General features: G+C 48.7%; 2 protein-coding genes and 1 long non-coding RNA gene across 6 annotated transcripts in view; 2 read left to right on the top strand and 1 right to left on the bottom strand.

The window, feature by feature from the left end:
- GNAZ (G protein subunit alpha z) overlaps positions 1-6,390 on the top strand; it is a 52,936-nt gene extending 46,546 nt beyond the window's left edge. For both annotated transcript variants that reach the window (XM_039222166.1, XM_039222165.1), the window contains exon 3: positions 5,221-6,390. In XM_039222166.1, the coding sequence (XP_039078097.1) occupies positions 5,221-5,565 (345 nt within the window). In that variant the 3' untranslated portion in view covers positions 5,566-6,390. The remainder of the gene's footprint in view (positions 1-5,220) is intronic.
- Positions 1-23,084, bottom strand: part of RSPH14 (radial spoke head 14 homolog) — a 99,586-nt gene that overhangs the window by 57,946 nt on the left and 18,556 nt on the right. Inside the window, exons 2-5 of one of the 2 annotated variants that reach the window (XM_039222168.1) lie at positions 20,640-20,757; positions 18,433-18,689; positions 17,129-17,231; positions 14,983-15,101 (exon numbers count right to left, since the gene is read on the bottom strand). In XM_039222168.1, coding sequence (XP_039078099.1) covers positions 14,983-15,101; positions 17,129-17,231; positions 18,433-18,631 — 421 coding nt within the window. In that variant the 5' untranslated portion in view covers positions 18,632-18,689; positions 20,640-20,757. The other variant, XM_039222167.1, reaches the window with a different exon arrangement.
- Positions 20,705-21,567, top strand: LOC120223940. Of its 2 annotated transcripts, XR_005526413.1 has the most exons (3): positions 20,705-20,759; positions 21,269-21,361; positions 21,448-21,567. It is a non-coding gene; the product is annotated as an uncharacterized LOC120223940 (long non-coding RNA). The 2 variants fall into 2 exon arrangements; XR_005526412.1 differs by lacking the exon at positions 20,705-20,759 and having other exon boundaries at positions 20,857-21,361.

Below are 23,084 nucleotides of genomic sequence, written 5' to 3'. Positions count from 1 at the left end.
GGACCCAGGACCACAGTCTGGAGGACACCTGCTGTCCCCTCTCCCTCAGGCAGGCCAGTGGGCTCTCAAGTCACTGGGAAGCAGACATGCTGGAAGAGGCTGTGCTGGATGTTTGGACAGACCTTTTTGCCTGTAACGGAGCCCATTATCCTCATTTGCAAAGTGTAGCGGCTGTACTTGAGTGTCCATGGTTGGGTTCCAGGCTGGATTTCTGGGAACCAGCCCTCTTCCACCCAGCCAGCATGCAAGGAAACCAAAGGCAGCCTTGCTATGACATAGCTCATGGGCCTGACCTCTTAAATCAGGGAAACGATGGTAACTGGAGGTGCTCAGCCTGGCACTTGGGGCTGTCCTGTGCCCCACTAAAAAGCTAAGGGAACCTACTGCAAGGAGGCAGGCTTTCCACTAAGAGGTGAGAGGAGACAACAGAAACTTGTGCCAGGGCAAGGGGCTGTGAGTGGCATGGGAGAGTACCCAGTGGGCAGCAGCAGCCATGGGAAAAGGCCCAGTAGATATGGGCTCTTCTCATATCAGCACCTTCATTCCTCCTCACAGTCCTCTTGGCATTGAATGCCGTGATCATCCCATTTTACAGGTGAGGAAACTGAGGCCCAGAGAGGAGAAATGACTTGTCCAAGGCACATCAAACACTGGTGGTGACAGTGAACACTGGGCCCCTGACTCCAGACCCTGTACTTGTAACCAGGGACAGGGGGCAGCCCTTTTGTGACATGAAGAGAGCCATCGTAGAGAACCAAAAGCAAGGGGCAACATATCCCCTCACCGCATGCAGCCTCCCCTTTGCATCCCAGCTCACCCTGGCCATTGACCTCAAAATGGAGCTGGTCCCATCCAGGCGACCATAGTGCTATCACATGGTAGCCACATGCCTGGTGAAAGCCTCTGCTGCCAAGTTCAGCACTGAGCAAAGACCCCAGACTCCCAGGCCAGCCAGCTCCTTAGCAACCAGCCATTAGGTCCAGCCTGGTGACATCCTCCCACCCTGGTGGAAAGTTCTTTCAGCGCCACTGAGTATATTTGGACCTATCCGAGCAGGAACTTTCTTTTTGCAAATGGCCAAGAAATGACTTCTTTACCATCCCAGGATGATTACATCCAGCCGCCCAACTGCCTCTTGCTGTCTGACCTGCTTTGTTGCAAACCACTGATTTCTCACCATTGGGCAGTAAGATTCCCGCCACTGCATAAACTTCCGATGGGAATCATCTGCTCCATGTTATTTATATAAATGAACGTGCAGACAAATCCCAGACTTCTAGAAAGTGCCATCTTACTGGAGAGCAGGCCCTGGAGAGTGCTGGGTGGGCCTCAGAGCCCTGGGCTGGCATTGCAGTCAGCTGCTAGTGGGTGTGTTTCCTCCTGGGTGAAACAACCATGACTGCTCCACTGGCAGCTGGGGCAGTAAAGGCAAGAAGGGCTTCTTGCTGGAAGAGAACATGTGGTTGGTGGAGACACAGGGCTCTTAACTGAGCCTGGGAGTCAGCCTGTCCAGGCCTCCATCTCCCCACGTGTGGAATCTATAGCCCTCCTGCTCACAGCACAACCATGAGCTGCAGAGGTGGCCTCTCAGATTCTGGGTCGGAGAGGATGTCTGTGTCAAGCTAATGGGAATTTCACAGGACAAGGTGGTGTTATACTAGCAGTGATCCCAAAGTTGCCCCTGGCTTCATTTGCCCTACGGGCCCAGCAGCCGAGCTGGACCTCACAAGGACGATGCCCAACCTTCTCTTACCATCTTTGGGGCTCTCACCAGCAGCTCTGACCCATGACACCAAGTGGGCAGAGTCACAGGGGAACTTAGTGACGTGGGGGAGCTCCACCCAGGCCAAGGAGGAGGAGAATGGGGCCACAGCTGGTGTCCAGGCTGTGCACACCCACTGAGGGCCGTGGAGGTAGCAGGGGAGGCCCTGAAGGCCAGACTGAGGGGTGGGACTTTATCCTGGTGCAGGGCGCATAGCCAGGACATGTGCTACCAGAAGGTGAACAGGGATATGGGGGCAAAAGGAATCAGGGGAGCTTCCAGGAAGAAGCGGTCTTGAATGATGCCATAGAGAGTGAACAGAACATAGAGAGAGGAGGAAAAGGGAGGCCCTGGATGCTGGGTGGGGAAGTACACCTGTGGCATTCCTCCCATACTCACACTCATGCAAGCTTCACGCAGTTTCCAGAGTTACAGCCCAAAATAGCACATTCCTTTTTCAATGATTTGTGCTTTGAGGTGTCAGGACACTGCTCTGCCCACCTGGGAGTGCTTGGGATGGAGGAGTGTGCACTCCACAGTGATGCTAGCGCTGAGGGCACCAAGTCAAAAGGCCAGGGGACTCCAGCTGCACCTTGCCCACCTGTCATCACCCTTTCTCAGCCAAGGGGCCTCGTGCAGTTACAGGGAGCCTTGGCCAAGCAGCACCCCATGTGGGCCATGAACACCCAGAGAGCAGTAGGGGATAACAGGTGGAGTGCAGCATCTAGCCCAGTGGTTCTCAAGCTCTGAAGGTCATGTGCATTTCTACAAACTAGTACCTAGTCAGTGCCTTCCACAGGCTGTGCTGAATGCTGCCTGGCAGGGTCCATGCAGTCAGAGCATCTCCACAGATAGAGGTTTTGTGGTTATTCTTTGATGCCTATCACCTCCCAGGTATTATCCCAAGGAAGAGAGAAAAGTAGGAAACTTGAGCCCCCAAAAAACACAAAAGAAAGAGGAGACTCCTGTTCTGTGGTTCTAGGCAGTAGTGATCCTATGAGCATTTGTGAGGCATTGCCAAGGGCATTGCTACCCTGTGAGGAAAGTGCCTGAGTTCCCAGATTTCTAGCCTGAAGGAATGTGACACTCAGGGAGATGTCTAGGGTCCAAAAAGTCTGCCAAGAGCTGTCTGCGGGGCAGAGGTTCTCATGGGACAGGAAGGACTGGTCACTTGGGGCTAAAGTCAGGAACCTAGGGTGGGTATTGAACAGGAAAAGCAGTTGAGATGGCTGTGGAGTGGGAGGGGCCACATGGCCTGTTGACCCCTCCGCCCCCACGCCACACAGGGCCTGCCCTCAAAGGACCAACTAGCAGAGGCCTCAGCATGAGCACTGGCCAGCACATACGCACTGTTTCAGCATGTTGAGAACGCCCTCCTGCCCCTCCGCTTCCCAGACTCTGCAGCCTGCCCAGAGCTGCTGGGCTTGGACCTGGTATAAGGGCTACCTTGGGTCTTACCCCAGGTGACCCAGCAGGTACCCAGTCTAGAAGCCTGGCTGTGTCCTGGCTCCTCTGCCTGGCACTCACTCCATGGGAACTCCATGGCTCCATACCCTGGGAACTGGCCTGCTGGGTCCTACCTGCTGGTGGCCAGCCTGTACCCCTCTGAGTCCTGGGCCCCTGTCTCGGCTCCATTACCTCACATGAGAGCTGGGGCCTATAACTGGCCCTTAGGGCATGCTCAGCAAGTGTTTGCTCATTGAATTAATGCATATGTGCTAATGACTGTTTCTGTTATTTATCTGATGTGAAGTTTGGGGTCAGAAGCACAGCCCCTGATTATGACATCATTCCTGTGAGAATTGATAGCTCTGTGAGGGTTTACAGTGTGGCTTCCAGGAATCCATTAGAGCTAATTAGTCCCCAGCAGAATGTGACATTCCTAGGCCACCACTTATCTCACTTTTGGGAACATCATGTGGCTCCTCCAGGCACTGCTGGGGATGGGAATCCTGTATCTTGTTTTTTTCTGCTGAAAGGTACCCCCCTGCTTTCCCCAAGACCTGAAACCATTTACTTTCCAGAGTTTCTGGTATTTCTGAGTTCACTCTAAAGAAGGCACAAGATGGTTTTGAAAAATCTTGTCCGAGGTGGAATATGGGATCTCAAGACCGCTTCTCTGAGGTTGGGGAGTAATGACAAGTACCTGTGGGCATCCTCTCCCCACTCAACCTGGTTCTTTCTTAGCACAGATGCTATTAGACCATGTACCTCACACAATTCAGGATCTTTGGGAGAGCATGGTTTCGCTGTGGCATCCTCCTGGACACCCCCACCTTGGGTGACCTCACTTGGGTCCAACAGTGCTGCCCATCCACCCTCCAAGTGAGCCTGAGCTCCTGGTCGTGGAACATGGAGCACATTTCCTGCCTCTCCAAGCCTCAGTTTCTTCATCTATAAAACGGGAATCAGAAGGTGTAAGGCTTGAACAAGCTGGTGTACCGTGGCCACACCATCAGCACCAGCTGCAGCTTCCTTTGTCATTACCACGTCATTGGTGATACAATCTGGTCAGAAAGTCTTTAATTCCGACACTCTGGATCTAAACTAAACTAGTTCCAGGCTTTGTTCGGACATTTGGCTTGTTTATTTTATTTTAAAACAAGGGGCAACTTTCACCATAGTAACTCACCAGCAGTTCTTTTTGGAAGCTAGAATTGTCAGTTCTGTGTGGAAATGGTGAGTGAGTGGTGAGATTGGGAGTCAGACGAATGCATTATGTTCCCTAAAAACTCAGTTACTACAACCTATTTAAGGTCCTCAGAAAGAAGGAGGTAAATAAAGGCCAGTGCCACACTCCGTGGTCACTGAGCCTCCTGGGCCTCTGTCCTCATGTGAACATAATGGCCTGGCAGGGGCAGAGGAGCCTGAGCCTTCCCCAGCTCTCTAGACGGGAGCCTTGGATTTTGGAAGTGAAGGCGATCAGTTCACAGGCGATCAGATCCAGCTGAGGACTGACAGTATATGTGGCAGGATGGAGGCTTAGAGGACTGGCCCAAGCCTGAGCGGGCTGGAGCTGCTGGCTGGCCAGGAGGCTGGCCATGCTTACCTTGAGGGAGATGCAATGGCAGTATGGGGGACTTGAGCCAGCACGAGGTGGCAAGGGATGGGGCCATTAGCTGTGAGCTCGGAGTTGCCCAGGTCCCTGTGGCTAAGGGAGGCCATGCAGCAGCCCCAAGCCACAGAAGAGGTGCCAATGAAGCAGGAGCACCCCTTACTAACATGTGTCAGGGTGCAGAGAGTGGTGCCAGCCACTGCAGGGGCTCCAGAGCTCATGGGAGGCGGGTGAAAACAGACCTGGCCTCGCAGAGGAAGACTTCCCAACAGAAGGGTGATTTTTGCAGGACCAGTGCTGGGGTGGGAGACCTTGCCAAGGGGACTTTGTCCCCGAAGGCTGTGGGTCTGGGACCTTTCCTTCCTGCATCCCCTGATTAACATCAGCATTTTCCTGCCTGCAGAGTCGAATGGCAGAGAGCCTGCGCCTTTTTGACTCCATCTGTAACAACAACTGGTTCATCAACACTTCACTCATCCTCTTCCTGAACAAGAAGGACCTGCTGGCGGAGAAGATCCGGCGCATCCCGCTCACCATCTGCTTCCCTGAGTACAAGGGCCAGAACACCTACGAGGAGGCCGCTGTCTACATCCAGCGGCAGTTCGAGGACCTGAACCGCAACAAGGAGACCAAGGAGATCTACTCCCACTTCACCTGCGCCACTGACACCAGTAACATCCAGTTTGTTTTCGACGCGGTGACAGACGTCATCATACAGAACAATCTCAAGTATATAGGCCTTTGTTGAGGAGCTGGGCGGGCCAATTTGCCTGTGGTGAAACCCCTGGGGTGTCACACCCCCACTCGTGCTAGGGAGACCCAGCCTAGGGGCAGAAAACTGGGGACCTGAAAAATGTCCCCCCCACCTCCTTGGCCCCCACATTTCTGCAAGCATAAATATATATGGATAGATTGCTAGGTAGGTAGACATCCACAAACATGCACACACACACACACACATATGCACACACACAGTCTGGAGACGGCAAAGTTCCCCAAAGTGTTGAGGCCTCATGAAGACTTAAGCAGTTGTCACCATGTTCACTATGAGCCCATCCTGCCCCTTCACTTTGCCTTCCCGAGCCGGCCCCGCTCTGCATGGGGGTCCTCGTGGGACTATGAGGATAGGCGGCTGGGTCATCTGGAAGAAGCCAGCTCTGCCCAAGCTTGGGACTGGGGACCTTACTGCTGACCAGGAGGGAGGTCCGGAGCAGGGTCCATGCGCCTTCCCTGCTGGCCACGCCTACCGCTGGCCTACTCTGTATCACGTTCGTTCATTCTGGAACCAGGGTGCAAGGCCAGATGACAGCACTAACCAGACCTCTAGCCACTCACAGCTCTTTTTAAACAGCTTCAAAATATGCAGCAAAAATCCACACAATAACATGAGTGGCACGATTTGTTTCAAACTAGGCCAGCTGGGTTCCAGCTTTTCTTCTACTAGTCTGATGTTTTATAAATCAAAACCTGGTTTTTCTTCTCTGACATCCTTTTTTTTGGCCAAATCTCGTGGTGTTTAGCAGAAATATGGAAAATTTCAAATGCAGTTGAGTATTCTTTTTTAAAATGCAGATTTTCAAAACATATTTTTTTTCAGGTGGTCTTTTTTGTGTCTGGCTTGCTGAGTGTAAAAGTTGTTATCTGGACGAGTCTGTCCCTCTGCTCCCGAGCGACACTGGGGCGGATGGCCGCCCTGTGACAGCCTCGCGGGGCCGCGTTGTACATAAGCCTGTGCAGCGTCCTCTTGTTACTGGTGCGGTTTCTGCTTTGTTTTTATTTCAGAAAATAAATGTGATGTATTTAAAGAAGGTTCTTCACCTAGGAGCGAATGAACAATAGCTAAATGTCTTTGGTATTTAAAAAGTAAATTATCCATTGGCTTTGCAAGTGGAGGAAGGGGAAGCGAGAGATGGGGTCCTGGCCCCTGCACGCCCTACACCTGAGACGGGCTGAGAGCAGCCTCAAGTCCTGTGAAGGCTCAGCCAGCATTGTAGCCTGAGGGAGGCCCTGCTGGGACCTCACACTCTGGCCCTTCATGTCCCAGGGCCTGTGACACCCGCCATCATGGAAGGACCTTGGCCGAGGGCCGCATGTAAATATGAACCCGTGCTGTTGAGAGGGAAGGCACCGCCAGAGTCCTTGCCAAATCTCCTTTTCTCTCAGCCACTGATTGGTACCTAGATGTCTGAGGTCAGTGTGTGGAATCACAGTCAAGGACTTTAAGAGATGTACAGAGGGAAAGAGGAGCTGGTGATTGTATGAAAGTTAAAGATTGTCTACTTTAAGAAAATAAAATACCCTGAATGAGCTGAGCCTTGTCCTGACGTGCTGTGTGTGTGTGCGGCTGACATCTGGGAGGGTGCCCAGAGACACCTTCCATGCCCAGGTTGCGTTTTCTTTCCCCTTATCCACACATTTAGGTAGAATCATTTGGAAATCATTTGAAAATCAAGAGAGGGGGAGGCCTGCCAGGCCCCTGTGTCTGGAGCGGCTGAGGTTCAGGGGTGAAGATGGCTCCAAGACCCCTGCCCAGTACTGGCCCAGGGTGCACCAACACCCACACCCATCACACCCTAGAGACACCTCTTCCAGAATTAGAGTTAGACTCATCCCCACAGAGTGGAAGAAGTGGAGAGCCTGGAGGGTGCTAACAATGGCCAACATTATAGGTGGTCCTGCAAGGTGTGGGGAGGAGGGGTCCCCCACTATCCCACTGTTTGCTGACTCTAGCTTGTGTGCTTAGAGGCATCTCCTTGTGGTAGAAAGCACTAATTAGTAGTCAAGTAACTGTTCGGCCTGCACCAGGGTCCTTACAGATATTTTAACATCTCTACCATAGCAAGTTGTTGGCTGTGACCCATTTTACAGAGAGGAAAGGTGTCCAAGGTCAAGGTCAGGGGTTGGTGGAACAGAGAGGCAAGTACCTCCCAAGCCTGGGGTTCTTGACTGGCTCTGCTCCTGATCCTTCTGCACTCAGACAGACAGGATTCCACTGGGAGCCCAGAGACTCCTGCACCTCCTCCTCCAACCCAGGACCCACACAAAACCCTAAATGAGGACCAGCAGGTGGAGACGCACATGCATGCACACACACAGATACACAGCGTACAGACACATACAGATTGGGCTGTCTCCCTCCCCCACCCTGAGCCCTCTTGGGGATTCCCTTCACACCTTCCCACATCACCAAACAGCAAAAACCCAAGGGGACTTTTGTATAAGAAGAAATAGCATGTGACTTAAAATCTTTGAGACTTATTTTACACTTTTAATGCCAACTGTGAAAAGCGCAGTAATTTCACCATGAGCATCCTTCACCTAAATATACACAGATAGAAGGAAAACAGGAGGATTCTGCCTTCTCTTTTGATGTGCTCAGGGATGGGAGGTGGCTTCCCTGAGACAGACCTCCCACTTCCCAGAGTCCAGTCGGCAGACTCTTCAGGGTCCTGCCCTCCACTGCAATCTATCTGCATTGCTTTTCTTTTTTTTTTTTTTTTTTTTTAACTTACATGACTGACTCTCCTTGCCTCCTTTCATCGACAACTCTGATTAGTATGTGTTCTATATTCTTCTCTTTCACAACATTTTGGAGACCATGTATTCAGTGAATTTCTTTTTTCATTTCGTGTGTTGACTGTTTTTATTGAAGTATAATTGACATATAATCCTATTAGTTTCAAGTATACATCATAGGGATTGAGGGGTTTTTTTAATGTTTATTTTTGAGGGAGTGGGAACAGGGGAGGTGCAGAGAGAGAGAGGCACAGAGGTTCTGAAGCGCGCTCTGCGCTGACAGCAGAAAGCCCCATGTGGGGCTCGAACTCATGAACCACGAGATCATGACCTGAGCTAAAGTCTGATGCTCAACCAACTGAGCCATGCCAGTGCTCCAATGATTCAGTATATTTATATATGTTATGAAATGATCCCCATGATAAGTCTAGTCACCACCTGTCTGTGCTGGTTCTTCCTCTCATGGGCCTGCTACATCCACCTCTTGCTCCGCTAATCATGCTGATGTACTTTCCCCAACCTTGAAGTCCAAGACTGTCTATCCCTCAGAGCCCAGCCTGCTGAGTGTTGCACATCCCCTCCTTCCCACACTCCATTGCATAGTGCTCACTCCAGGGCAAGGTGACCTGGGGACCTGGCACAATTTGACCTACCTCCTTCTACTGTGCCCAAACAGTGCCCAGTATGGAGAAGGCACATGCTAAGCCAAAGGCCCAGAAAAGGCCCACCAATGGTGGCATCAGCCAGAGGGAAATGAGCTCTAGGGCCAGCAGCAGAGGGACCAGTGAGAGGAGGCCAGCACCGACAGGAAGAATCTCTATCCTGTGCAGGAAGGCTTGGCCCAGTCCTGCCTTCTGCAGGTGACTAACCACAAGCCAGGTCCCACCGTGTGGCCAAAGACTCCCTCTTATAGGGCACACTGCCATCCTCACCTGTAGTTCTCTTGGTCATCAAAGATGATGAGACGGGTCAGTGACAATAACCTCAGCTCCCTTCAGTGACGACACACCATATGGCCCTGGGCTGAGCCTGGTACACACGTCTAATTCCAGCCTCCTCTACTCTCAGGAAGTCGAGATTACTGATTCGATTTTATAGAGGAGAAAGCAGAGACCTGGAGGGGGAATGACTTCCTGGTGTCACACAGTGTAACAAGTGACCCGACCAGGCCTGGGTTATCAGGGGCAGTGCTCCATCTACCTTCCCTGGAGCCCACACAAGCCCCTGGCCATCTGGGACAAATAGGCATAGGGCGCAGGTCTACTGGCTCAGGGGCAAGTACTGGGGAGGGGGTGCAGTACACCATGAGGACACGGGGGCCCCACCAAGGCTGGATGGCACCTTGGGGGCTCGTCTCACTAAGAGATAAGCTGGGCAAGGGGTTTCAGTGCTGAGTAGGTCCAAGACCAGGAGCCAGCTGGTACTGCCCAGTGCATGCACCAGAAGGACTTGACCCTCTTTGTGTAACAAGATGTCCTGCACCATGCTGGTGCCACAGCTGGGCTAGCAGCTCAGAGTCCAGTCCAGTCTCACAGGTGCACCCAGTCACTCTGGTTCCAGGATACTGTCAGAGGGCTCAAGGGGCCTGGGCCTTGGCCAGCGGGGCTGGTTGGGAGACACTACCGGGGCCCTGGTGCTGTTCAGGTTCATCCCAAAATCTTGTTACAAAAGAACTCTCAATTTCGACATGAGAGTTCTCTCCTACAGAATGTCTAGCCACAAAATGAGACCTGTTTCTGTGTGTGGTTAGCAGAAACAAGGGAATAGAGCTTCTCCCAGAATCCCCAGTGGTCATTTAGGGCCCAGCTGACAGGGAACATGGCCTGGAGGCTTCTGTATGGTATTTGCTTCTCCAATCTGGTTTCTCCCTGCCTGACTTGTACCACCCTGGGGCCTGAGATGAGAGCCAGGCTCTATCAGGCAGTCATTGATCCTGTGTTACCCCCTGCTGGTTACTCTGGGAAACTACACACTAGGCCAGATCTTGCCAGGCACCAAGGACTCAGGGAAGACCTACTTTCTCCCACAGATACCCAACACTACAGACGAAGCAACTGAGACACAGTGACTGGAACAGAGCAAGGGCCCAACACATAACTATTGAATTAATGAAGGAAGGGAGGAAATGAATTGCAGCAAATAACTAACAAATGATCCTTCAAAATACAGCATAAAACCTAAACACCAATATTTGTTGAGTGCCAGGCATTCAGCCAGGTGCAGAGGGTGCCCTCTGGTGTGGCAGTGGATAGGAAACCCACACTAATGACCACCAAGAGGAGAGCTGGCTGAGTCCTAACTACCCCAGCAAACCACACAGGCACACATATTCACATGCTCAGTGACGAAGCTGAGGCTTTGACAGGCTATGCTACTGCCCAAGGCCACACCCTGATTGAGAGTGCGATCACTGAAGTGGATGCATTCACCCCACCTGGAGGCCCAGTGAGGATACTACCTAGGACACAGCCAGAAGCCACCCAGAAGCCACTGTGTTCAGAGTTCCCCCAGGCAGACCTCTTGCGGTGTCTGGCACACTGTATGTCTCCCTCTTCCTCCAGCTATCCCCACACCGCACTGCTGCACATCCCTCACCAGAGTGTCCCAGGCCTGCCTTCTAGACATGCCACAGACCATGAGCAGCAGCCAAGAGATCCTGTGACAGAAGGCCGAGGTTCACCACTGGGGCCCCCAGTGAGGCTTGTCAGAACCACACAACCCCTACTCCTCATGGTGGGCCCAGTGGCTGTGGATTCCAGAACAACTTTGCAGGAAGGAGATAGAGGTAGGGCCCTTCCCACCAGAACACAGATCGCCATAGAACTTTCGTGATCAAGACAGTGTAGGACTGGCAAGGGCTAGACAAGAAGACCTAGAAACAAACAAAAATCCAGTTCAGGTACCTTCACCAGCTAAATGTAAAAAAGGAAAACTCTTACACTTTTAGGACAAAATAGGGCAGAATATCTTCATGAGCTCTTAAGCAGTACCAAACACAAACACATACACACACATGCAGACATATATGTGTGTGCATACACATGCGCACACACACACAAAACTGCTGGGCCAATGAATTAGCAAATAAACAGTGAAAAGTCATGCAAAAAACCCAGGAAATGGTATTTTCAGTGTACGTAGCCAACAAAGGATTGGAAACTAGGATATATGAAACACTCCTTCAAATCAATAAGAAATGGAAAAACAACTCAACAGAATGTGCTCAGGCTCCAGGGAGGCACTGGGCAGGAGAGGAGACACAAGCGGCGCCAGGCAGAGGAAAGATGCCCCCTCTCTCAGTCACAGGGGACAGCAAAGCCACATACAGTGAAACAGCACAGCACACCATCAGATTGCTGGTGAGGATGGGCACCAGACTCTCTCCTGGCTGGAGGAGGGTAAGCTGGGAAGCAATTGCAGTGTCTGGCCAAGCTGAAGGCCATTCATTCTCTGCCCACCACAAGGATGATCTCCCTAGCAGAGGCTTTGGAGGGACTCCAGGAAAATCTGAGCGGGAATGCTCAGGATCAGAAACAACCAGCACGTCCCATTAGCCAAGCAGGAGTAAGCATACGTTCAAACACCAGAAGGGCACACCATAGATAAAAGAGGAAAACAGAGCCCATGACACAACATGGATAAATCTTGAAATTGTAACATTAGGTTCTTTAAGTAGCAAGGGGATATATTCAGTAAGATCCATTTACACAGAGTTTTAAAGCATATAAGTCAAGGGGTGCCTGGGTGGCTCAGTTGGCTAAGTGTCCAACTTCAGCTCAGGTCATGATCTCACGGTTTGTGGGTTCAAGCCCTGCATCAGGCTCTGTGCTGACAGCTAGCTCAGAGCCTGGAGCCTGTTTTTGGATTCTGTGTCTCCCTCTCTCTCTGACCCTCCCCTGCTCACGCTGTCTCTCTCTCTCTCAGAAATAAATAAAAACATTAAAAATTTTAAAAAATAAATAAAACATGCAAGTCAAGATCTCCAAATAACTACATCCATGGTAAAATATAAAGCCATGCGTTAGGGATATAGTCAGAAATTATTGGTGGCTCCAGGGAGGGCAGGAGAAAGCGTGCTTGGTGGAGAGGTTGGGGGCTCACAGGGTGCTTGGACTGCCATTACTTTTTTTAAAACAAAAATCTCAAGCAAATATGAAATATGGCAGTATGTTAAGACTTAATAAAGCTGTGATGGTACTCGAAATTTCTTATCAGTGTCTCTGTATTTCTCTGAAGGCTTAAACAGGTCACATTCATTTAAGAGAGCTGGCTGACCCTCTGGAAAACAGTGTGGAGGTTCCTCAGGAAACTAACAATAGAACTCCCCTATGACCCAGCAATAGCACTGCTAGGAATTTACCCAAGGGATACAGAAATGCTGATGCATAGGAGCACATGTACCCCAATGTTCATAGCAGCACTCTCCACAATAGCTAAAACATGGAAAGATCCTAAGTGTCCATCAACAGATGAATGGTTCAAGAAGATGTGGTTTATCTATACCATGGAATACTACATGGCAATGAGAAACAATGAAATCTGGCCATGTGTAGCAATATGGATGGACCTTGAGGGTGTTGTGCTGAGCGAAATAAGTCAGGCAGAGAAGGACAAATATCATGTTTGCACGTATAGGAGGATTAGGAGGAACTTAACTGAGGAACAAGGGGGAGAAGAAGGGGGGAAATGGTGGGGGAAAGGGAGAGAGGCAAACCATGAGAGACTCTTGAATGCTGTGAACAAACTGAGGGCTGATGGGAGGTGGAGAGGGGGGGGGGGAGGAGGGGCATGGAGGAGGGCACTTGTGGGGATGAGCACTGGGTGTTATGTGGAAACTAATTTGACAATAAACTATTTGTAAAAAATAAAATAAAATAAAATAAAAAGAGAGCTGGCTGGGAGCTCCACACCTCAAGGAGAGTTCCTCCATGGTGAGCACAGGGCATTTACTTAGTTCAGCCCTGAGCACAGGAACTTCATAGACACCCCAGTATTCCAGTGGCCCTCAACCATGGCCTCAAGGGAGAATCAGCCAAGGTGCATTTGAGAAGACATGTATGCGCATTCCCAGAAACAGATTCTGTTGGCTTGTGCTAGGGCCAGGGATAAGCAGGTCTTTAAACACACACACACACACACACACACACACACACACACACACACACACACACTATCAGAAGCTTCTGTCATCTGGCCCAGCCCAACTGGCAAAAGGCATGCCTCCCAGATGAGCAGCAATCCCAGGTCCCCAAGGGCTCTCTCTATTTGGTCCACCTCTCTTCACCTGATCCCATAGTTATCTCTCCCTGGGATCTCAACTCAGAGAGCGCTCACATGTCGATTTGATGTTTATGGTATATTTCATGCAGGGTGATACACTACATGCTTGATGAGCATCTTCTCACTTGCCCTCACTTCAAGTTTTCAAGGCAAGTAGTATCAGCCTCACCTTAAAAAAGAGGAAGTAACTCATCCAGGGGCATGCAGGGAACCAGGGGAAGGGCAGAGAGAACCTAGGGCTGTGTCACTCTTGGGCTGCAATGCCTTTTTGCCCACCTTTAACTTAAGGCACCCCCTTTAAGACCTTGATATCATGCCTCTTGGAATAAGCCCTCCACTTAAAAATGTTCATTGCACGATGTGACAAGGCAATGTCATTCTGACACAAGATCTCAACCCATGAGCTGCAGCGGGTGGGTGGCCTCACCCTGGACTCTGCATGTAATTAGCAGGAGTAGTCAGCTGAAGGGGAAATTGAGCCTAGGGGCAGAGTGGCCTTTAAGGCAGTCCTTCTTTAATCCTTAAACATGCTATAGCACTTCACAAAGGAGGACATTTACAGGGCTATAATCATCAGGGAAACACAAATTAAAACCAAAATGAGATACTGCCACATACCCACCCACCAAAATAGCTAAAATAAAGAGCCGGGAAAGATCAAGTGTGGGTGAGGATAGAGAGCATGTGGAACTCTAAGACACTGCTGGTGGGAGTGTAAATTGATATAACTATTTTAGAAACCCATTGGTAGTATCTTCTAAAGCTGAACATAAACTTATCCCTAGCAATTCCCCTCCTAGGTATGTCTCAAAAGAAACTCATCTATGCATCCATCCAAAGACATGACAATGTTTATAGACACTATTCTGGGTATTCATACACTCGAAACGGTTCAAATGTCTGTTGGCAACAGAGCGGATAAATAAACCGGAGAATTGTATACTCATATAACATGAATACCACACTCCAGTGCAAATCAGCAAAAACCATACGTGGATCTCAGTGGTAAACGTTGAAGAAAAAGAAAGCCAGAAACAAGATATTTCAGTCTATATGTTTGTACTGACGTAAAGTTTAATAAAAGGCATAAACTAATCTATGGTCTTATGAACAGAAGATACTGTTCACCTTTGGGATGAGGGGTAGTAACTCCATTTCTTAATCTGGGTAGCGATTTGATGGCATGTCCTCTTACTACAATTTAATAAAGCCTTCATGTATGATTTGTGACTTTTTGATATGTATGGTATACCTTAATAAAAGCATAACTTTTTATAAAAACGTGCTTTAGACCATGATCTGCAGCAGGGCACATGAGTGACCTGGAGTGGAGACCAAGGGGCCGCCTGAATGCCCACTGAGTGCCTACCTGAAGGAAGCTGGGCCACATGCTTGAAAGCCAGGTGCAGGTTTTCCCGACAAGCTGACTGAGGGTCGTTCAGCAGGTAGGACAAGGCAAGGATGACATCATGCTTTAAAAAGCCCTCTCTGGGGAAGAGAAGTCAGGTTTAGACATAATTAAGACCATGCCCAGAGAGGATCCAGTAAGAACCAAGAGGAAGTTGCCCACCCACAACCCTGCCTGGAGCCTGAGCCTGTGCTGGTCGGTGTAGACCACATCCCTCTGGTTTCCTGAGAGAAGAAAAAGTCCAGAGGTGGACAATATGTTACAGAATCCCTAGAGGCCAGGAGAGCAGAGTGGCTTGGGTGAGGGTGGAAAGAACCACACGCTGGAATCACGTAGCTCTGCCCCTTCCTTAGCTAAGACTCCAACCCCTCTTTGTGCCCCTTCATCCTTCCTTTCACTCTTGTGAATCTGTAAAATGATGAGACAGCAGAGCCTCACAACTGACCCACCCTGATCAGGGCTCCATCCAGCAGGGCACACCACCCCCCATGCTCAAGGCTCCGCAAGCCCCGCCCCTCAAAGTGCCTGCTTCTTCTCCCAGCTGAATTGTGACCTTGCCAACAGCCAGATGCTTGCCTCCAAACCTATGTATGCCTGTTATGCTTGTTGTTATAATTATATAAGTTAATTAGCTATTAGGTAAGCCAATTAGATGTGAGAAAAGTTTTATGGGTTTTTTTTTTTTAATTCCTTATGAAAACAAAGTTGATTGATTCAGGAAGACTCAAAAGTGAGTCTCAAAAAAAAAAAAAAAGAGTGAGCCGATCGTAAAAGATCGTAAAAGAAGGTTTTTACACGCAGATTACTCCATTAATGTCTGAGTTCTCCACTCTATCTTAAAGAAACCAAAGCTGTAAATTAAAATGATGTTACGGGTGTGATTTAAGCAAGAGATGACAGGAAATGCCAACCAGTGTGCAGATAAGCATAGCGAGACTCGACCAAGGTCATAGCAGGAAAGTTTGAAGTCCCCAGATACCAGGGCTCCTGTCCCCTACATAGTCTCCTGTGTCCCCCATGCCCCCAAGACCCCCATGTCCTGTGTCTACCCTTCTCAGTGCAAAGCGTATGAATTGGGACTCTCACTGTGGCACCACGTCCCCATATGCACCCTGTTTGTTCACAGTGACCTGTCGGGCCAGGGCCGCACATGGAGGATGCTAATCACATCCCGCTTTGGGGACCTGATATTAGAACCCAGAGGTCAGGGGGACTGAGAGACTGAGGCCACCATCTGGAGATGGCCCTGAGTAAGTGGGTATGTGAGTTCATGGAGACTATCTGCAGGAAGAAGGACGCAGCAGTCCCCAAAGACAGGAGCACATGGTGGCCACCCAAGTCAATGTGAAGCAGATGTTCCTGGGCTGAACATTTGACGTGCACTACCTCATTTGACTCCCTGCTCTGACAGGCAGGTGCAGATGAGGATAGTGAGGCAGAGAGAGCTTGGGGAGAGCCAGGACTGAGCAACATTGAGTTTTGTGAGGTTCCCCTGACATCCCTGAAAGGATCTCAAGCTTCTGTAAAGAGGCCTCTGTCATTTACATCAAAGAAGCCTGGAAACACTGAGCAACCTGCCCTTCTATTCCTTCTCTCTGGGCATGTGCACACTGGACATCAGTTGCTGGGAAGGACTGGAGGGCTGTTTGTGATTCTCGGTTCTGTTTTCTTTCTTTTCCTTTTTCCTTCCTTCCTTCCTTCCTTCCTTCCTTCCTTCCTTCCTTCCTTCCTTCCTTCCTTTTTGAAAGAGAAAGAGAGGGAAGGGGAGGGGCAGAGGGAAAGAGAATCTTATGCAGGCTCCATGTCCAGCCAGAGCCTGATGTGGGGGTAAATCTCACAACCATGAGATCATGACCTGAGCCGAAATTAAGAGTCAGATGCTTAACTGACTGAGCCACCCAGGGGCCCCTGGTTTCTGTTTTCAATACCAGGTAAACCTAGTGATCCCAGGTCTAGAGGGTGAGCTGAGCTGATACGGGAAAGCACCCCCATCCTCCCCTGATACACACATAAACTGATAGACAACAATTCAGAGTGCTCAAAGTCATCTAAGGGCATGCAGTGTGGCTCCAAAGCATGACAGAGGTTTCCAGAGACAGCTGCCCACCTGCCCACGTTATGGGTTGCCATGATATAGAGCACCTCAGTGGTCTTTATCCGCACCATGTCATTGTTATCCTTCAGCAAAGCTTTCAGGCTCTCCAGGCAGCCTGCAAGGCACAAAAACCTTTGAACATTTACCATTCTCAGAAATCAATGAACCTAGAAGTCAACAGGTAAGCCAATGTTGGGCAGCAAGAGACAACCAGAGGCTCCACTGCTTTGGGGCCTCAGGGAATCACTTACAAGATATTTCAGAGTATATAAGATATACAGAGTGTATAAGATATACAGTAACTTGTATCAGTTACAAGATATTCAGAGTCACCAAAGGGGTCTCTTTGTGCTAGAAAGGCTCAAATCAGGGGACCATTTTATCTAATGCCCTGCACACTTCCGACCAATGCCTCCTCTCACAGCCCACTGCAGAATTAAGAAAATGGCCTTTGCCTTTAGACAGACTGAGGGGCCAAATTCTCATCCCTGTCCTAAAGCAGTCCTACCTGTGAATGGGCTACACCTAGGGATGCCAGGTTGAGCAAATAAAAATCCTGCTTTATTTATTTATCTGGCAACCCTAACCTCATTTCCTTCCTCTGAGCCTCTGATTTTCATCTGTTGGTTTTCTGAGCTTCCCTCCTGAAGCAGGTGCTACTAGGATTAAGATAACACAGGCACTGCACTGGGGTGTTACTGGCCCAGGGTCAGGCTTATTAAATAGCAGCCCTTATTGTTGAAGCTCCACCCAATGTCCTAGCTCCTGGTTCTAGGAACCCCAGCCAAAGCTGGAATTAACTAGCCCTTCCACTAGGGCTGGAGGGAGAAGAATCAGTTCATCCAGCACTGGGTGTTATATGGAAACCAACTTGACAATAAACTATTTGTAAAAAAAAAAAAAAAAAAAAAGAATCAGTTCATCCATCATGTGCCTGGTCTGGGAAAGGTGTGACCATGCCATGAAAGTCACCTCAAGTCTTATTTTGATAATTAGAAAAGTGGGACACAAGGGACATATAGCTCCCAGATATACATGTGGTTTTAATAAGGTGTGTCTATCTTTTGTGACAGCTTTGTGAATGAGATACATAAGCAGAGCTGTTTGGTGGATTTGTGGCCACCTGGTTGAGCCATAGCAGAGGGAGCTGATTTGTGGTTCTGGGTGGTACAGACTGGTGGTGTCTGGGCAAGTACTGACTGACCAGCCAGGAGGGATGCAGTGAAGGGGCCAGGTCACCTCAGTCCCTCCTGCCTCGAGCCACTGTCTGTCCATCCAGACCCTAGTTATGGTTACCCAGGCTGTGACATTCTCACCTATGTCAATGGCCACGTAGACATGCTCAGGGTCATGCATAAGGTCACACAAAGCCATGAGAGCTTTCTGCCTCGTCAGCAGGTCCTCTGACTGCAGCTCCTTGTTCAGCTTGGGTAGGGCCCGACAGCCATAGGCAATGGCAGCCTGGGTGGGGTTGATGTCAGGTGGCAAGTACATGGAGATCCGGGCATGAGCCATCTTTCCACGCCTGCGAGGGCAACCTTCTAGCTTTCAAAACAGAGCTATGCAGAAACCACTGATGAAGAGAATCCAAAAAGTTGTTGTTATTACTACTGTGATTTAGAAGCTACTTCTCATTCGATCCTCAAAACTGTAAGGGTAGCCAGGTGGATACTTTTACTTTCATTTTACAGATGAGCAAACTGAGGCTGAGAACAATGAAAGAATCTTCTCAAGATCACAGTAAAGGTAAATAGCAGCCCAAATTGCAAACTCCAGAGTTCTCCCGAGAGTAATGACAGAGGAAACCACTAGTACTTCACAGGCTGGGGAATGTAAAGGCACAAAAGACACAAAACGAAAAAAGCAAACACTAATATGGTCACCATATGTAGTACTTATCTTATGCCAGCAATGCCTAGTATCTAATTCAACTACTCCAGAAGGAGGGGACTTGTGTTATCCCAAATTTACAAAGGAAGTAGTTGAGGCTTAAGGGTAGAAGTTTGCTTCAGGTGGTGGAACTGATAAGGCCAGGAGCCAATGTTCAAATCCAGGTCTACCTCATTTGTCCATTAGGGACCCATATCCAGATGCTCCTGACACAACCACAAAAAAGGAATTGAGGATAAAGTGTGATTTATTTCTATTAATTACAAACATACACACTTTGAGCGACTATAGGCAGTATGGCTCAGTACAGCTGACCCTTGAACAACACAGGTTTAAACTGCATGGGTCTATTTACACGTGGATTTTTTACAATATGGTACTTTTTTTACATAATATACTTTTGCATAAATACTTTTTTACATAAATACTTAACGTATTTTCTCTCCCTTATGCTTCGTTTTTTTTTTTTTAGTTTATTTATTTTGGAAGAGAGAGAGCACACACCTGTGCACACAAGTGGAGGAGAGGCTGAGAGAGAGAGAGACAGAGAATCCCAAGCAGACTCCTCATTGTTCGTGTGGAGCCCAAAATGGGGCTGGAACTCACCGACCTGAGTGAGGTGAGATTATGACCTGAGCTGAGATCGAGTAGAATGCTTAACCTACTGAGCTACCCAGGTGCCCCTATGCTTTTCTTTTTTAAAAAATGTTTATTTTGAGAATGAGAAAGAGTGGGGGAGGGGCAGAGAGAGAATCCCAAGCAGGCTCCGCACTGCGGAGCCCAACATGGGGGCTCAATCTCATGACCCATAAGATCATGACCTGAGCAGAAATCAAGAGTTAGATGCTTAACTGAATGAGCCACCCAGACGCCCCCCTTTATGTCTTTCTTAGTAACATTTTCTTTCCTTCAGTTTCCTTTATTGTAAAAATATAATATATAATAAATATAATATACATGTTGTTTATTTTATAGGTAAGGCTTCTGGTCAACAGTGGGCATACTAGTAGTTAAAGAGTGACTCAGAAGTAATATGTGGATTTTCGACTGTGAGGGAAGGGTAGTGTTAGCACTCCTAACCACTAGGTAGTTCAAGGGTTCAACTATAGTTAAGAACAGGCTCCAGACTTGGGCTGTGGGTGGCCCTTGACAAGTTACTTCTGTCTGTGTCTTTCTACAGCTGCAAAAGGGAGGTGATAATAGCACCTCCTTCACTCCCTCCTAGAATTGTCATATGAACTGCTGCTCATGGGCCTGCCACACCAGGCTCTGGACACGTCCTCTGCAGTTACTATTATAGTGGTGGTGGTTACTTCAATTAGTCGCAGTGACAGTCCCAGCCCTGTAGGAATGGTCAACTCCAGTAAAAGAGGTGAGCCAGACTCTGATTCTGGGCACCAAATGACCAGGGAAAGAGGGTAGGGGGCCTACCTGGAAGGGACGCGGCCATTTCTGGACTCCCCTCACAAGAAAGAGTGGGTGCTGGGGACAGGGGCCTGGTCTCCTCTAAGGACCTTGGGTTCGAGAGTCCAACCAGATGAGAGAGCCCTGGGATAAGAGGACGTGAGCCCAATGCGAACCCGACTGGATGGGTCTGGGGACCCCCTGTTCCCTTTGGCATCCGCTGGCTCACCTGCCTCAGTGCGTGGTCCCGGAAGCGCACGCCGTTGCCAGGCGACCAGGTTGCCAAGCTACCCCCGTGGCGTCCTCAGGGCCTGCCGCGCAGGCGCAGGATCCCCGGCTGGGAGGAGCTGTGAGTGGGGACAAAGATACTTTACAAGGTTACTGTGAGGAACAAAGGCAGCTCAGCTTTGTTCATAGTAAAAAAAGGAAGGGAAGGGAAAAAATGATTGTACGCTCTGAATTGAACATTGCATGCCTTTAATCCTCAGAGCAAACTCGTGAAGTGATAACTCCCAGTTTACAGTCAGAAACTTCAGAGAGGTTCAGTACCTTCGTTTATATCACACAGGCCTGATCCCGGGACTATCTAGCCCTGGCCCATGTTCCTTGATCTACTTTCTGACTACCTGATAATGACACTGATCGGCTCCTGCAGTGGACACAACACATTGTTGGTTGGAGTAATTGTTCTTGAAAGCAAGCCAGACCCAGCCATCACCTGCATAAAACCCTCCTGTGGCTCCCCACTGGTCTCAGGACAGATTCCAAACTCTTAGCCTGCCACTTAAGGCCCAGGGTCATGGCCTCCTTAAGTTATGCTGGGTTCTAATTTCCTAAATGGTCAACTCTTTCCTGCAGCCTGAGCTTCTTGTAACACTGACCACCTCTGTCCTTCACGACACAACTTGATGTACACTTCCTCCATGAAGCCTATCCTCTCCCCAATTCCAGGTTAGAAAACGTTCCTGCAGCTTAATTTTCCCAATGGCAAACTTTCTCCTCTAATTCGCTATTTATTTCTCTGTTTCGTCCTGCAGACTCCAACTTCCCTCAGAGTGGAGACCACGTCAGTCCTGTTTATGTGTCTTTCCAGTGCCAGGAATATACTAGAAGGCTTTCAGTAAATGTAGAATAAATGAATGGTTAATGGGCTTGAATCAAGATTTATAGTCTACAAAGCACCTTCACCATCTTGTGTGATCCTCACCACAAACCCTTGAAGTAGAAGGTCAGGTTCATTTTATAGCTGAGTAAAATGAGGCATAGGAAGAGGTAGAGCAACTCACATAAGTCCTGAGTCTTCAGCACTGAAACTTAACAAAGGCACCAAGCATTAGCCTCCAGCACATTTAGCTTTGAAATGAAGATAACTAACCTAGATCTGTTGTCCCAAGGATCCCATATGGTGATGTGGAGATCTGCCCCCTAATACTGTATTTCCAAGGACCTAGTCATAAAAGATCTCTCTAAGCCAGAGCCTCTTAGCTTTTTTAGGGAGGTGGTGTAGAGAGCAGTGGACTAGGAGTTCAGGAAATCTGGGTTCCAATTCTAGTTCTAACTCACTGGGGAAATTCTTTTGATTTTGTGAGCCTTAGGTTCCTTATCTGTGAAATCAGGGAGCTCAATCAAGTTGATTCTCAAAGCTGGGAACCCTAGCTAGGCCTCTCAGAATCTGGTTATAGAGTCTTTTTTTTTTTTAAAGACTTTTTTAAAAAACATTTATTCAGTTTTGAGAGAGAGAGAGACAGTGTGAGTGGGGGTGGAGTAGAGAGACAAGAGTGAGAGAGACAGAATCGGAAGTGGATTCCAGGCTCTGAGCTGTGAGCACAGAGCCCCACATGGGGCTTGAACTCATGAACTATGAGATCATGACCTGAGCCAAAGTTGGACGCTCAACTGACTGAGCCACCTAGGTGCCCCCACAGTCCTTTTTTTTTTTTAAATTATCCTTGTATTTTATTATTTTCAATCTCCTTTTCGTTATGTTTTTAAAGATACACATAACATTATGTGTAACATATATGTTAATTTATGAAACAAAAATATAATAATCGTCTGTGAATTCACCATGAGAACATTATCAATGTCTGCATCCTCTTCCCTATCCCCATCCTCCTCTCCAAAGCTAACTACTCTCTCATTTTGTGATTACACAGTCTTACAAGTGCCTCTGGAGGCCATCTAGCCCACAGGCTTCACTCTTCAAACAGAAACTAGAATATAGGAGCTCAGTGATTCAAGTCAGCTTATAAACAGCCATTAATTACAGAAATTAATTATAAAATGAGCTCCAGAAGCCAGGCATATGATATTCAGGCATCATTAGATTCAGAACTACACAGATTAAGGTCAATAAATGGTAAGCCACTGTAGGGGGCTGGACTCCAATTAAATGCCAATGCTACAGCAAGAGTTTTTATGCCCTGAATGCAGAGAGGAGGAGGTGTCTGGGGGAAAGACTTGAAGGAGGGAAGCACACCAAAATAATCAAGACTGACTTTGTAGGGCCAGAGATGGGGGATCTTATTATTCTTTGTGTTCCAAAGTGTTTATTTTCACTTGAGTTATTTATTCAATAGGCAATATAGGCACATAGAGGGAAATCTAGAAAGTATGAAAGTAAAATGTCTCCCTCCTTCCTCAGCCCCCAGCCAACAGGTTGTCTTCACTTGTA

The sequence above is a fragment of the Hyaena hyaena genome, unplaced genomic scaffold, assembly GCF_003009895.1.
Source record: "Hyaena hyaena isolate Hyena2069 unplaced genomic scaffold, ASM300989v1 scaffold_1080, whole genome shotgun sequence".
NCBI classification, from domain to species: Eukaryota; Metazoa; Chordata; class Mammalia; order Carnivora; family Hyaenidae; genus Hyaena; species Hyaena hyaena.
This window is presented reverse-complemented; position numbering and strand designations above follow the sequence as displayed.